General features: G+C 35.5%; 1 protein-coding gene across 2 annotated transcripts in view; it reads right to left on the bottom strand.

Annotated features, from left to right (window-relative positions):
• The window catches only part of LOC138356516 (uncharacterized), a 352,850-nt gene extending 340,787 nt beyond the window's left edge, over nt 1-12,063 (bottom strand). The window contains exons 1-5 of one of the 2 annotated variants that reach the window (XM_069312665.1): nt 11,974-12,063; nt 8,821-8,927; nt 6,483-6,642; nt 5,518-5,624; nt 4,916-5,065 (exon numbers count right to left, since the gene is read on the bottom strand). In XM_069312665.1, coding sequence (XP_069168766.1) covers nt 4,949-5,065; nt 5,518-5,624; nt 6,483-6,642; nt 8,821-8,865 — 429 coding nt within the window. In that variant the 5' untranslated portion in view covers nt 8,866-8,927; nt 11,974-12,063 and the 3' untranslated portion in view covers nt 4,916-4,948. Of the gene's footprint in view, nt 1-4,915; nt 5,066-5,517; nt 5,625-6,482; nt 6,643-8,820; nt 8,928-11,973 lie in introns of those variants that run through there. The other variant, XR_011224492.1, reaches the window with a different exon arrangement.
• Between the last annotated feature and the right edge of the window lie 4,008 nt (nt 12,064-16,071).

Raw genomic sequence — 16,071 nt, 5'->3', positions numbered from 1 at the left:
GAAAAATATCCTGCACAAATGATGTTAGGTAAGGAGAAGGGTAAAACCTTCAAAAACTTCCCTCATTGAATACTTAAATCTATAATTATAACTATATGGACTATTATGGCCTGTTATAAAAAAGTGGGGAAAGTAGGGGTTCAAGACCTCTTCCTGTTACACAGTTTGGCTGTGTGTAACAATAAGTAATTATCAAAATAAGGCACCAAGCCGGGAATGCTATGCAGCAGTAAGGCAGTGAGGTGAGGCAGCTACTTATTTAAGGAATGCTTATTTTATTTAATTTTTCTTATAAGCTGAGGCAGCTTATTTTATTTGAGGAATGCTCCGCTGATTCCTCTACATTTATTATGAAACAAATTTGTGTCCAAGACCTCTTCCTGTTACACAATTTGGCTGTGTAACAATAAGTAAGTATCAAAAGAAGGCACCAAGCCAGCAAGGCTGTGTAGCACCATTGTGTTTAACAATAAACCAAATTTTTTTAACAGATAATGCACCTGTGAGTAAAACAAATTCTGTCAGCTGTAAAAATATTGATCAAGTTATATAAATAAAAAATATAGTGCAACAACTATATATGGGTCGTTTAAATTATCATTTGTACTGTATATGCAAAGAAGTGAAAAATTGAGACATAATGAACAATTTAATGAATGATACAAAAGAAATATGACTATTACATATTAACAAGAGATCTTAATGATCCATGGTTAATATGATTTAATAAGGATAATACTGGTAATAATGCAAACTATAATTTAAAACCTTTATTACAGATTTATTTTATTAAGAACCTTAGGTATACACAGAAATGTGCTGCTACCCTATTCTATATGAAAGATTACACAGTGTAAATAAAAAACTAGCAATAAGTTCATCTAATACTGTAACCCCATCTCACAGGATGGTTAGTCATACATGGAATCAGGGGAGAAAATACCAGCCTCAGTACAAAAAACAAATCAACTCTGACTAAACAACAACTTCAAGATTTTCACAAGAGGTAAACACTGAATCATGTAACATTATATTATAATTACTCATAACAGTTTCTACAAGACTCCTCTCAAACAATGTATTTTTTTTGGACATCCATAAGTGGACTTTTTTTTAGTTCATTATTAACAACATTATTTAGTGTATGTGGGTTGGGGTTAGAGTAGATGAGGGTAGTATCATCAGCAAACAATATAGGTTTCAGAATGTTAGAGACATTAGGCAGATCATTGATGAATATAAGAAATAGGAGAGGTCCCAAGATGCTGCCGTGAGGTACTTCAACGGTTATTGGTAGAGTGGGAGAGGTTATATCATTGATGGCTACACATTGGTGTCTTTCACTAAGATAGGATTGGGTATAGTCCAGTGCATGGCCTCGGATTCCATAATGATGGAGTTTTACGTAAGAGGTAGTTGTGATTAATAGTATCAAAGGCCTTTCTCAGGTCAATGAAGAGTCCAATCGGAAACTCATTTGTGTCAAGGGCTGAGTAAATTATATCAAGGAGACTAATAATTGCATCGTTGGTACTCTTTTGGGAGCGGAAGCCAAACTGACAGGGGCTAAGTATGTCGAATTTTACGAGGTAGGAGTAGAGCTGTTTGTAAATAATTTTTTTTTCAAATATTTTTGATAGTATGGGTAGGTTTCATATTGGTCTATAACTGTTTATGTCTGCCGGATTACCTCCTTTATGAACTGGCATTACTCTTGCTTTTTTAAGGATATCAGGGAAGGTATGACACTCAAGGGATTTGTTGAACAGCAGAGCTATGGGTGGCGCAAGGACATGGGAGGCGCTCTTGTATACAATGGATGGGATTTTACTGATGTTCCCAGCTTTGGTTTTTAGTGAGTGTATGATGGACACAACATCTGTCGGGCTGACTGGTGAAAGGAGAAGATAGTTTGGATAGCTGCCTGAGAGATATGTGTTGATATGTGTCTGAATCTGTGGGATTTTACTGCAAGGTTAGCACTAACCGATGAAAAAATGCTATTAAATTCATTTACCATTTCTAAATCAGTTGACGGTGTAAAGTCAACCTTAGAGAGTGTTATCTTGTTGTGGGAGTGTTGTTTAGTTCCTAGGATATTAGAGATGGTATTCCAAGTGCTTTTTATGTTGCCTTTTACTTCTTTGAATCTAGTCTCATAATATGAAAATAGTCACTGCTTTCACAACAAAGCGGTGAAGTTCTGTGGGGAAGAAAATGTATTACCATGATTTGGTGTCTAACCGACTAAGTAGCACGCGCATCGAGCAGGGTACTTAAAAGCGCGCCCGTGGACTCGGCGACCTCTTGTTTGCCTCCTCCTCGCCAGATACACTACAAAACGCTCTGCCGCCATCCGTTACACGTGGACTACGACGCCGGTACCTCAGATGACTACTCGCCTTCGACATAGACTTCCATGCCACCCCCTGTCGCCTACAAGGGCGGCCCACACGGGGCTCCTGATTGAGTGAAGTTTTCATTGTTAGCCATAGGCGTTCCAGAGCAGCCGGCCCATCTCCATTATCCTAAGGTACAGTACTGCCCGTGTGTGGGGCGCCCTCCACGCCCGCGTGTGGGGCGCCCTGTTTTAGTTAGGAATGTCCCCAGTGCCCAGCGTGTGCCCAGCGCCTGTCCCCGGTCGCGTGTGTTCTGACGCAGTAGCTAGCTGCCCCAGGTTTATTTGCCCTCTCTAAGGACCGCGCCATGCAGCCCGCAAGGCGGGGTCCCTCCCCGCCCTCAGTCCCGTGCCCGGGCGTGCGGGTCGTGCCATGCACGTGTGGCCCCCCCTTCCGTACGAGGGCGGGCGGCGCCGCTCTGGTGGTGTCGCCCACGTGGCCAGGCTCAGTGGCGTGGTCCTTGGGTGCAACCTTCGCCCTTTACCCTAGTGGGCGCCCGGGCCACAAGGCGTGCACGTGCGGGCTCCTCTACACCCGGGGGCGGGCGGCGCCGCATCTGGTGGTGTCGCCCACATGGCCAGGCTCAGTGGCGTGCTTACCCTAGGCATGGTCCCTGGGGGCACCCTTCGTCCCTTGCGTGCGGGCTCCACTACGCCCGGGGACGGGCGGCGCCACTGTGGTGGTGTCACCCATCTGGTCATGGCTCTCACCCAGCAAACAATTTTAGGTTGCCACAACATATCTGGAAAGTATTTGAAAGTATTGGAAACGTTTGTTTTATCGTATCAGATACGATATTGTGTGTGGACTTAAATAGGTTTCCAAAACTTATAACCAAGACATATGTATCTAACACTAATTTGAGATGTTGTGGCAACTTACACTCCTAACATGAGTCATTCATAATCCATTCATACACCAATATGAATCTCTTGTGAAAGGTTTGAGCCTTATCTGAACCATTTTCACATCTTTGTGTTTAAAGTTAAATTTCTTGAAAATAAAAAATATTTATTTTTAAATATATTTAAATATTTTAAATATTTTAAATAATAAATTTTTTATATTATATTAGTGTTTTCAATTTAAATATTAAAACCAATTTAAGGGTAAAAAAATCAAATAATTTATATTTCTTTTATTATTTACTAACAAATCAGCAAAAATACAAAAACATATGACCTATATAATTATATATATAATATATATATAAATAATTTATATAATATATATATATATATATATATATATATATATATATATATATATATTAGTGTAATACATAAGAATGTAGTGTAATAGTATATATATTATATATATATATATTTATATATAAATAATATATTTATATATAAATAATATATTTATATATAAATAATATATTTATATATAAATAATATATTTATATATAAATAATATATATATATATATAAATAATATATATATATATAAATAATATATATATATAAATAATATATATATATAAATAATATATATATATAAATAATATATATATATAAATAATATATATATGATAACCATCTTTGTAACCTATATGTAACTCCCTCTTTGTAACAAAGTTCAAATAAAGCAAATATATGTGTACATACAAAAGAATGGGGGGTGGTAGAAGATAATATTAGTGTTTAGTGAGTGACCACAAGGTCTCCTCTGAATACTTTTTATTTTCTTCTCCTATGCTATGGGTCCCCACATTGGCACCAGAGGTCTTCCTCACAAACTTTTTATATAATATATATATATATAAATATTATATATATAAAGGTAAAACTAGCTAGTTATACGTAGATATATGATAACTAACCAACCCTACCAAACCTAACCTAATATATATATATAAATATATATATATATATAAATATATATATATATATATAAATATATATATATATATAAATATATATATATAAATATATATATAAATATATATATAAATATATATATATATAAATATTTATATATATATATAAATATATATATATAAATATATATATAAATATATATATATAAATATATATATATATATATATATTTATATATATATATATATTTATATATATATATATATATAAATATATATATAAATATATATATATATAAATATATATATAAATATATATATATATAAATATATATATAAATATATATATAAATATATATATATATATAAATATATATATATATATAAATATATATATATATATAAATATATATATATATATAAATATATATATATATATATAAATATAAATATATATATATATATATATATATATATAAATATATATATAAATATATATATATAAATATATATATAAATATATATATATAAATATATATATAAATATATATATATATATATATAGGTTATATATATATAGGTTATATATATATATATATATATATATATATATATATATATATATATATATATATATATATATATATATATATATATATATATATATATATATATATATTTTATTAATGATATATATACATATATACACACAGAAACAAAGATTCTTCTATATAGACATTAGAGAAGATTCAGCGGTATGCCATGCACCAGGCTCTCCGCTGTTTTCATTATTCGTCATATCCGACTCTGCTATGTGATGCACATGTATTCTTGCTTCACCACCCTGTAATGAAATATTGTTTGTTACTAATTGTTTTCAATAATACATTATTTTATTATATAATATTTAATTTATTAATTAAAAACCCTTTCCATATTATAGAAAAAAACTAAAACAAGAATCTATATAAAACTATAGAATAGAATAGACTAATAGAATAGAATATATATATCATATATATATTTATATAAATAAATATATATATATATAAATATATGTATATATATTTATATATATATATATATTATTATATCCTGTATTATTCCAGCCCATTATTAGAGATAGTAGCCACCTCTTATTTTGGTTTTCTTTCATTATTAGTGCTCAGAAAATTAAATATATCTACATATTTAGTCAAAATCAATTACATTATTTTATCTTATTCATAGCATAAATGTTCACAAAGATTACTAAAAAGAGATTGAATTAGACTACAGCAAATTGGCAAACTTTACCTTGTATCTGTTTCCACCGTGTTTGTTTGGGGCGTTCTTCAACATATCAGCAATACTTGTCTCAACATCTCTTTCAGTTGCATTAGTGTGGGTGTTGATACAGGCTTCTGGAAAGTTATAAGAATTAATTAATATATATAATTATAATTCTTTTTGTCAGGAGACAAGAAGCCACAGAGTAATAACATTGTTGGCTTTTATTTAGGTGTTCCCCTGTTCTCCAGTCTTCCTCCGTCCCCTCGTCCCCTTTGTCCTCCCCAGCATTCTCCATTCCCCTGTCCCCTCGTCCTCCCCACCATTACCCTCTCCTCTGTTCCCTCGTCTTCCCCACCATCCCCCCTGTCGTCCTCCCCACCATTCTAAACTACCTCATCCCATGCATTCCATGATGGTCTGATGCTTCCATCTGAAAATTGGGAACATCAAAAGATCTGACTTTCCCAATTTTCTGATGGGAACATCAAATGATCTGATATTCCCATCACTGAAAAATAAAAACAGATAAAAAAAATGATATGAAAAAATAGAAAATAAAATATACTCATGAAATGAACAGAATGGTTAACAACGCAGCTCAATTGCAATGCAATGTCACAATAACATTTAAATATACTTTAAGATATAATCTAGAAGAAAATAAGGATATTGAAACGGTTCATGAACTCTATTTCAATAAAGGACACTATGGGGAACTTTGAAAAATAGTTATTGAGTATAATTAGACAGACTTGTTGCTAGGCAGAGGAGTAATGAGATATATGGCAAATTTTGCAAAATATACAATGAAGGTACACAAACATTCATACCCAAACAAAGCAAAATGCTAGGTAAGAACAAAGCATTTGGCCCGTAGGAGAAAGGAGATACCCACAAGACTAGAATACAAGTCATTAACAAGCATGCAAGTATAATACATAATACATGCAGACATATATATAATCCAAAAAAATGTCAAATTTACGTACTTATTATTACATTACAAATATCCAAGGTTTTGAAGACACGTTTCCTCTTGCGCCCAACGAGTGAATACTGAGACCAGACCCCATAGGTCCCTATCCTCCTCATCATTCGTCTCACTGTGTCTCCACAGCTTGCACCGCCCATTTGAGACAGCGTCTGGACCTGTTAAAATAATGCATAAGCTGTAAGGTAATAGAGAATAATATATATCTTTCAATCTCAACATTAGATTTTCTAATTTCCAACTGTATTAAATAAATAGCATTAAAATATTTTCCTTCTTAACTATTACAAAAATCAACGAATTTGAGTAACTTTTGCTTTTGTTTTATTTGTACCTTAAACATAACACTGAACAATCAATTATGTGCCACCCCACCTTCCTTCATCTGCAAAAAAACTAATCAAAAGACATATGTACAAGGCTAAAAAAATTCAGCAACACTTACCATACTCAGGCTAAAAGAATTAAGCAACACTTACCATACTCTTTTTATATTCACTGTTAACTTTTAGCTCATGTGACAGACTTTCCACCTGCTCAACAGTTTCAAGTGGGGATGGAAGAATGTCTTCCAGGATTGGTATATCTCCATGTGTTTTTGACATATGGGTTTCCGTCATTTTGACAATATTCAGGATATCCCCTGATAAAAATGTCAATTTTGATAATTCCTTCATCATGTATTCCATTATGCCAAAACCATAATCATAATCATCTGTATCAAACCTTATTACAGGTAAAACCAGTAGGCAGTCTACTGTATTTTATCAAACCGTTATTAGTATAATAGATCTCGTAATAATTTTGCAAAAATAATGGCATTTACTATTTTTAAAAGATTATTAGCAAATTTACAGAAATGGTGCATTCGGAAGACAAAACCAATTTTTCACTTTTGACAATTGAGCACCTGCTACATCCAGATTCTAGGGAGGAAAGGAAGGACGATCTTACTGGATCCCATAGCCTCTCCGAGGCACAAACCAGGCTTTTACACAAACCCCCCCCCCCCTGTACCCGAGCTTTTTAAAATAGTAAATGCCACTATTTTTGCAAAATTATTACGAGATCTATTATTCTAGAGAATAATGCATATAAATGCATATATGCATATAAATACAAAAGTAAATCAAATCTTATCCTTGTATAATATACAAGCTGATGTGAGATCCCTGTCTACAGGTGGACTGGAACTATTATCCAGTAGGCAGTCTACTGTATTTTATCAAACCGTTATTAGTATAATAGATCTCGTAATAATTTTGCAAAAATAATGGCATTTACTATTTTTAAAAGATTATTAGCAAATTTACACAAATGGTGCATTCGGAAGACAAAACCAATTTTTCACTTTTGACAATTGAGCACCTGCTACATCCAGATTCTAGGGAGGAAAGGAAGGACGATCTTACTGGATCCCATAGCCTCTCCGAGGCACAAACCTGGCTTTTACATAACCCCCCCCCCCCCTGCACCCGAGCTTTTTAAAATAGTAAATGCCACTATTTTTGCAAAATTATTACGAGATCTATTATTCTAATAAGAGTTTGATAAAATACAAACCCTGGGGCCATAGAACGGCTATTTAATCCCCTTGAACGGACCTGTGCATGGGCCACTGAGGCATCGAAAAAAAACAGACCGGCTTGGGAAAAAAGCAAAATTGCCGGTCTATGGCCCAGCTGATGGCTGTGCATGAATGGCTAATGGCTGTTAGTTATGGAGCTAGGTTAGACTATGTATGTTTAAATCTCTGATTTAAACAGAGCCAGTGTTCAGTCAAATAACTGAATTTATCAAATCTTATCCTTGTATAATATACAAGCTGATGTGAGATCCCTGTCTACAGGTGGACTGGAACTATTATCCAGTAGGCAGTCTACTGTATTTTATCAAACCGTTATTAGTATAATAGATCTCGTAATAATTTTGCAAAAATAATGGCATTTACTATTTTTAAAAGATTATTAGCAAATTTACACAAATGGTGCATTCGGAAGACAAAACCAATTTTTCACTTTTGACAATTGAGCACCTGCTACATCCAGATTCTAGGGAGGAAAGGAAGGACGATCTTACTGGATCCCATAGCCTCTCCGAGGCACAAACCAGGCTTTTACATAACCCCCCCCCTGCACCCGAGCTTTTTAAAATAGTAAATGCCATTATTTTTGCAAAATTATTACGAGATCTATTATACTAATAACGGTAAATAAATAATAAATAGTAAATAAATCAAAATCAGTTACATTATTTTATCTTATTCATAGCATAAATGTTCTCGAAGATTACTAAAAAGAAATTGAATTAGACTACAGCAAATTGGCAAACTTTACCTTGTATCTGTTTCCACCGAGTTTGTTTGGGGCGTTCTTCAACATATCAGCAATACTTGTCTCAACATCTCTTTCAGTTGCATTAGTGTGGGTGTTGATACAGGCTTCTGGAAATTTATAAGAATTAATTAATATATATAATTATAATTCACTTTGCTATTCCCCATTCCACAGTCCTCTCGTCCTTCCCACTTCCCTGTCCCCACATCATCCCCACTATTCCCACTTCCCTGTCCCATCGTCCTCCTTACCATTTTCCCCTCCCCTGTCCTTCTTCCTCCCCCACCATCTCCCATTCACCTGTCCCTTTGTCCTCCCCAGCATTCCCCTGTCCCCACCATCCCCAACTCCCCAGTCCCCTCGTCCTCCCCACCATTACCCTCTCCTCTGTCCCCTCGTCTTCCCCACCATACCCCCCTCTCGTCCTCCCCACCATTCCAAACTACCTCATCCGATGCATTCTATAATGGTCTGATGCTTCCATCAGAAAATTGGGAACATCAAATGATCTGATATTCCCATCACTGAAAAATAAGAACAGCTAAAAAAATGAAATGAAAAAAATAAAAAAATAAACTATACTCATGAAATGAACAGTATGGTAAACAACACAGCTCAATTTCAATGCAATGTCACACAAAATTATTAAATCGAAATGAAAATAAATTGAAATCTATGAAAATTCAAATTATCAATACAATCGGAAATATTGAAATAATATCGCAACATAATATAGTGTGGGTTGCTCTTACGTGCAACAGACGGTGCTGTTTTTCAAAAAAGGCATGGTTTTACCTGTCACAAGTGTGGCATCTATACTTATACTCACGAAATGAACGGTATGGTAAACAACATAGCTCAATTGCAATGCAATGTCACAATAACATTTAATAACAATAATAACAATAACATTTAAATATACTTTAAGATATAATCTAGAAGAAAATAAGAACATTGAAACGGTTCATGAACTCGATTTCAATAAAGGACACTATGGGGAACTTTGAAAAACAGTTAATGAGTATAATTAGACAGACTTGTTGCTAGGCAGAGGAGTAAATAATGAGATATATGGCAAATTTTGCAAAATATACGGCACACAAACATTCATACCCAAACAAAGCAAAATGCTAGGTAAGAACAAAGCAGTTGGCCCGTAGGGGAAAGGAGATACCCACAAGACTGGAATACAAGTCATTAACAAGCACACAAGTACTACACTACACAACAACCGCACTACTACCAGAACTGGACGAATCACTACCAAAACAACACATTGCACATCACTACCAAAACAACACAACACAACACAAGCATTGGCAAAGAATTATAGACCAGTTGCACTAACATCCCACATAATAAAATTATTTGAGAGTGATCAGGAGTCAGATTACTAGTTTTATAGAGACCAATGACCTCCACAATCCAGGCCAACAAGGATTTAGAGCAGTTTCTATGATCGAGCCACTGAGATCTATAAAGAATTCTGATCAAGAAAGAGATCTAGGGGTGGTTTTAGATAGAAAACTATAACCTGAGGATCATATTAAGAACATTCTGCGAGGGGCCTATGCTACACTTTTTAACTTTAGAATTGCTTTTAAATACATAGGTCAAAAAGTTTTAAAAGTTTTAAAAGTTTTTTAAACCTCTCGTGTATCATGAGTGTGTTAAAGCATCAGATGGTGCATTCAGATGATGAATATTACCTAGTTCCTTCATCTGGGAAGAATGAACACATATTGGTGCATTCGGATGATAAAAACTAACTACTGTAGTTTAATTGATCAACAGACTGTATATCATATGCAGACTGTATGTGGATCTGCGGGCCACTCCAAACAACAGCCTGGTGGACCAAGCTCCACCAGGGCTAAAGCACAAAGTGATATAGATGTGATAGAGAAACTAGGTCAAATGGAGGAGTAGGTCTGTATATTAAACAGCACCTGACGTGCACAGAGCTACTAAACTCAATGTGGTGGTAGAGTGGTGGGGGGGGGGAAACATTGCAGAAAAAAACAAAAATACAATTTGGTCAACAAAACAGCATTGTTTAAAATAGAAGACATGGGTTGTCATTTTGGGGGTAAGGTAGGTTACATTGAGTTAATTAGTTAGTACTTAGTTTTTATCTTAAACTGGTTGGGAGAGGTACAGTGTTGCTGTGCTGGTGAAAGAACACCTAAAGGTAAATTAAATAATGATTGCGAATCCACAAGAAGTTGACATAATATCGCTAGAGATCTGCAATCAGGATGATAAACTTTCCTTAAAGAATTTGACAAACACTTGCTGATAGGACATGAAGTAAATGAAATGTATGTCAAGTTTTGTGAAATATATGATAAAAGCACAACAAAATTTGTACCAAAGGAGAGATGCAGAACTAGGAAAAGGGGTTTGTTCAACAGAAATTGCGAGAGGGCCTGAGACCCAAACACACACAAATGGACTCAATATATAGCAAGAGGCCAAACCCCCAAACATACAAGCGATGCAAAGATGCGAGAAACAGCAGCAGCATTAAGGAGAGGGACTTAAGGACCATAAATAAAGTGTGAAAATAAACTCGAGTAAATTTTTTTAACTACTCTCGACAGTGAAGAAAAACAAATATTCAGACGATTTGTATTAGAATCATTAATCTTACACTTTCGGTCATATTCAACAACACAAATACATACACACACATTCCTGTTGCTGTAGCAAGTGAAGAATTACACACACAGATCACAATAACGTGATGCATCAAATGAACAAATCCACAAGGGCCGTGACGAGGATTCGAACCTGCGTCCGGGAGCATCCCAGACACTGCCTTAATCGACTGAGCTACAACAGGGTAAAAGGGTTGAAACCGAAGTTCTACTGAACTTACTGGATCCCATAGCCTCTCCGAGGCACAAACCAGGCTTTTACACAACCCCCCCCCCCCCCTGCACCCGAGCTATGTCAACAGGCCGTTCTCCCTCTTCGCCCTTCCGAATGCACCATATCAGTAAATTTTTTAATAATCTTTTAAAAATAGTAAATGCCACTATTTTTGCAAAATTATTACGAGATCTATTATTCTATAGAATAATGCATATAAATGCATATATGCATATAAATACAAAACATAAATACAAAAGTAAATGTAAATAATTTTACCTTGCACCTAGATCCACCAAGCCTGTATGGCGCGCGTTTCAGTACTTCGGAAATCTAGAACTATCTTGAATCTCTAATCTGCAATGAAACAATACATATTATTGCACTTACCAAAACATGGATGAATGTAGAAAATACAGAACTATTAGCTGAATATCAAATAAATGGATTTAATCTATTTCACACAGATAGATATATTACACCGTGTATATTAGGTAATACCTAACATACACGCCTCCACACACACTACATTTGAAATGTAGTCTCAAAAAGACTACATTTCAACAGCAAAGATTACTCCATAAAAAAATAATTAAATTATTGACCAACATGAGAGAGGGTTAGCCAACATGAGGGTTGTGTTGATTGCCTGAAAATATTTAAATTGTGTAATGTATTGAATGGCATTTTTCAAGTTACAACATTTTTTAAATTACTGAACTAGGTTCTAGGCTTTGCTAGGCTTAATTCAATTATTACAGATAAGCCTAACCTAGCCTAGAACCCAGTGGGTTTTCTTCCTATTGGGGAGTGTTGTACATGCCTCGCCTCCACATACACACTAGCACAGCCAGGCCTCGCCTCCACATACACACTAGCACAGCCAGGCCTCGCCTCCACATACACCAGCACTGCCAGGCCTCGCCTCCACATACACACTAGCACAGCCAGGCCTCGCCTCCACATACACCAGCACTGCCAGGCCTCGCCTCCACATACACACTAGCACAGCCAGGCCTCGCCTCCACATACACACTAGCACAGCCAGGCCTCGCCTCCACATACACCAGCACTGCCAGGCCTCGCCTCCACATACTCACCAGCACAGCCAGGCCTCGCCTCCACATACACCAGCACTGCCAGGCCTCGCCTCGCCTCCACATACACCAGCACTGCCAGGCCTCGCCTCCACATTTAAACCAACCAAGCCCACAAATACGTTAACATGGACCAGCATTACACCGTCTAACATACTCTGTCAGATGTAACAACTAAATTTGTGAATTCAAGACCAAATCTATTGTATAACACAGTGTTAGTACGAGAAAAACATTACTTACATTCGAAGCCGTGTTTTAAAATGGCGGCGGTCTTGTACTGACGCTCCAAACTGTGTGTTCGTTTGCGTATGATGAACGTGTGACAATTTACTACAACAATTATTTAATTATTCTTATTCTTTATTTTAATATTTTTAGGGTACATGAAATTTCAAACTTATTTGCACACAATAATATAATTGCATTGTCATAACCTTTATATATTACGGAAAATACGATGACATGAACGAAGTCAAAGTGAAGTTGAAGTCAAAGTTATTCGCCGAACGTATTAGTCATTTTTTTTCATACATACATAGTTGATTTACAAACATAATGTTGGATTTATAGATAGAGCTAGTGCATACAATACCTAAAGCCACTATAGTAGGCCTATATAGCATTTCAGGCAACCGGGCAGTATATATGGACCCCTTACTCAAATCTCTGAATATGTTAGATATTAAGTCCCTGCACATACTCTCATGTGTATTTTATATATATAAAACGCTGCACTGTAATGTCAATCCTGACCTTAAAAGCTTCCTAGAAGGTTGTAACAGATCCCATGAGCACCACACCAGAAACAAATACCTATTTGATATTCCAAGAGTACGACTTAGTCAAACTAGAAATGCTTTACAAATCAAGAGACCTCGAATGTGGAATGACCTTCCCAATTATGTTAAAAACTGTACCTCTCCCAACCAGTTTAAGATAAATAAAGATAAATTTATAAGTTAAGAAAAATTCCACAAATCAACAACCCTGTTACTGACCCTGTATTTACCCAAGTCTTTCCTAAATCTAAACTTATCCAATTTATACCCATTGTTTCGTGTTCTATCTTGTGTTGACAATTTTAATACCCTATTAATATCCCCTTTGTTATATCTATTCAGGAAATTGTGGTTGATCTCGAACCCATTGATAATGTGACGACTTATACAGAATTTTGTAACTATATCATCAAGATTGTAACCAGCTTAGCTAAATGTAGTGTGGGGTTCAGTCCCTAAGCCCATATATGTGCCTCTCTAACCATTTAGGTTACAGGGCAAAAACATAAAAACAAAGGTAACTGCAGAAGGCCTATTGGCCCATACCAGGCAGCTCCTATCTATAACAGATAAACACTAAGTACTACCTAATTAACTCAATGTAACCTACCAACCTAACCCCCAAAATGTCAATCCATATCTTTTATTTTAAACAATGCTGTTTTGTTGACCAAATTGTATTTTTACTCTTTTTCTGTCATGTTTCTCCCACCCCTGTTTTTTCCCTTTTTTCTTATTTTTTCTCAACATAATTCATACTTTAATTATGCGGATCAGGACATCACCTGATCAAACACATCAAACATCGTTTGACCACCATCAAACACACATTTCGTGTGTGTTTGACGCTCACTGATATGTACCAGCGTTGTTTTATATATGGTGCTATTCTATCTTACGCTTTGTTGCTCTTTTTTACCTACGGGCTCATAGAACATTCTATTGCGAAAACATTGGCACAAAAATGAATGACGTACATACAATAATAATGTCAGGACAGTGATATAATTATAAACTTTCAAAGCACTGTATCGCCCATGTGTCGTCTTGTCACCAATACTGGGTAACAGTTCCGCCACTTCCCACACTCTTGCGGGTGGGCAGCGACCATTATTCTACGTTTATATTCATATCACCGTGTTGGGAATTTCATTGCGAGTACATTGATACCAAAATTAACGCTGTAGGACAAGTGTGGAAGTGATAACAATCCCAAGAGTAAAAACATTTTGTTGCTCTTGGGCACTCACGGCGAGTCATCTACGTAGGTATTTATTGGGTGCTGGTATTCATATAACTTTTGGTGACCGTTTTTGCTGATTTTCTTCTAGAGAATGTTATTGCGAACACGTTGGTACCAAAATGAAATACATAGCTCGAGAACTAAGGTCAGGAGAGTAAAAAGAGTATACACATTTTTGTTTTGACGCTTAATTAAGGTTATTGTGAGTACTCATCGCCTGCCTAGAAACTGGAACTAGTAATTCCATCTATCATACATATCATACAAGAGGAGCCACACATCTATGGATCATCCAATAAAATCAGCAGACTTCTAGATGTTACTACTGCTCGGCTTAGACTCGGTTACAAGTATCTCTGGGAATTCTCATTATCTGCTGATGTAGACCTGACCAAATGTAAACTGTGTCAACAAAATTATTCGCACACCCTCCGTCACTATGTGATGGAGTGCGAAAAGATACATGAATTTAGAGACAATTCTATAACCAATGTTCCAGCGATGTGTCAATATTTCATTCAAAATGATCTGCTACCAGAAATTTTAGCCAAATATCCCCAGTTTGCTAACTGTAGATAACAACTAAGTGATTGTAACCTATCCACCGCTGCCCACTGGATGGGGGACGGTGTGCAGGACAAACATATAAATTTTGATACTAGCTCTCCACATATGTCAGTTGCTTAATTTAGAACCTGTACTTGAGGTCGATCTCGAACCCATTGTTGATGTGATGACTTATATTGAATTTTGTAACTAGCTCATCAAGATTGTAACTTGCTTAGCTAAATGAATTGTGGGGTTCAGTCCCTGAGCCCATTATGTGCCTCTGTAACCCTTTCCACAACCGCCCACAAGATGGGTATGGGGTGCATAATGGGGTGGGGTGTCTTGGCCAAACGTGCCACATCAAAACCACAAGTTGACATTGAATGTGAATTAACAATGAGACAAGTAAGATTTATACTAATACATTTATACTAACTCTGTTGAGCGTTGACCATTTATACATCAAATCTGTTGATGTGAGCACTTTAGTTTAGTCTGCCGTTTAAAGAAAAAAAGAGCATATCAATGGTATATCACAGAAAACGAATTTATCATAAACTCATGTATTTGTCTTATCATATTGAACTGCATTCATATTTTTAATATATAACAATATGAATATACAAATTTCTGTAAATCCCCTACCTTGTTGGAATCTGTGGAAATGAATGAGCAAATGTGCTGGCTGAAGGCGCTGAAGGAAACC

The sequence above is a fragment of the Procambarus clarkii genome, chromosome 73, assembly GCF_040958095.1.
Source record: "Procambarus clarkii isolate CNS0578487 chromosome 73, FALCON_Pclarkii_2.0, whole genome shotgun sequence".
NCBI classification, from domain to species: Eukaryota; Metazoa; Arthropoda; class Malacostraca; order Decapoda; family Cambaridae; genus Procambarus; species Procambarus clarkii.
The sequence above is the reverse complement of the archived record's forward strand: the minus strand, read 5'-3'. Positions and strand labels throughout refer to the sequence as shown.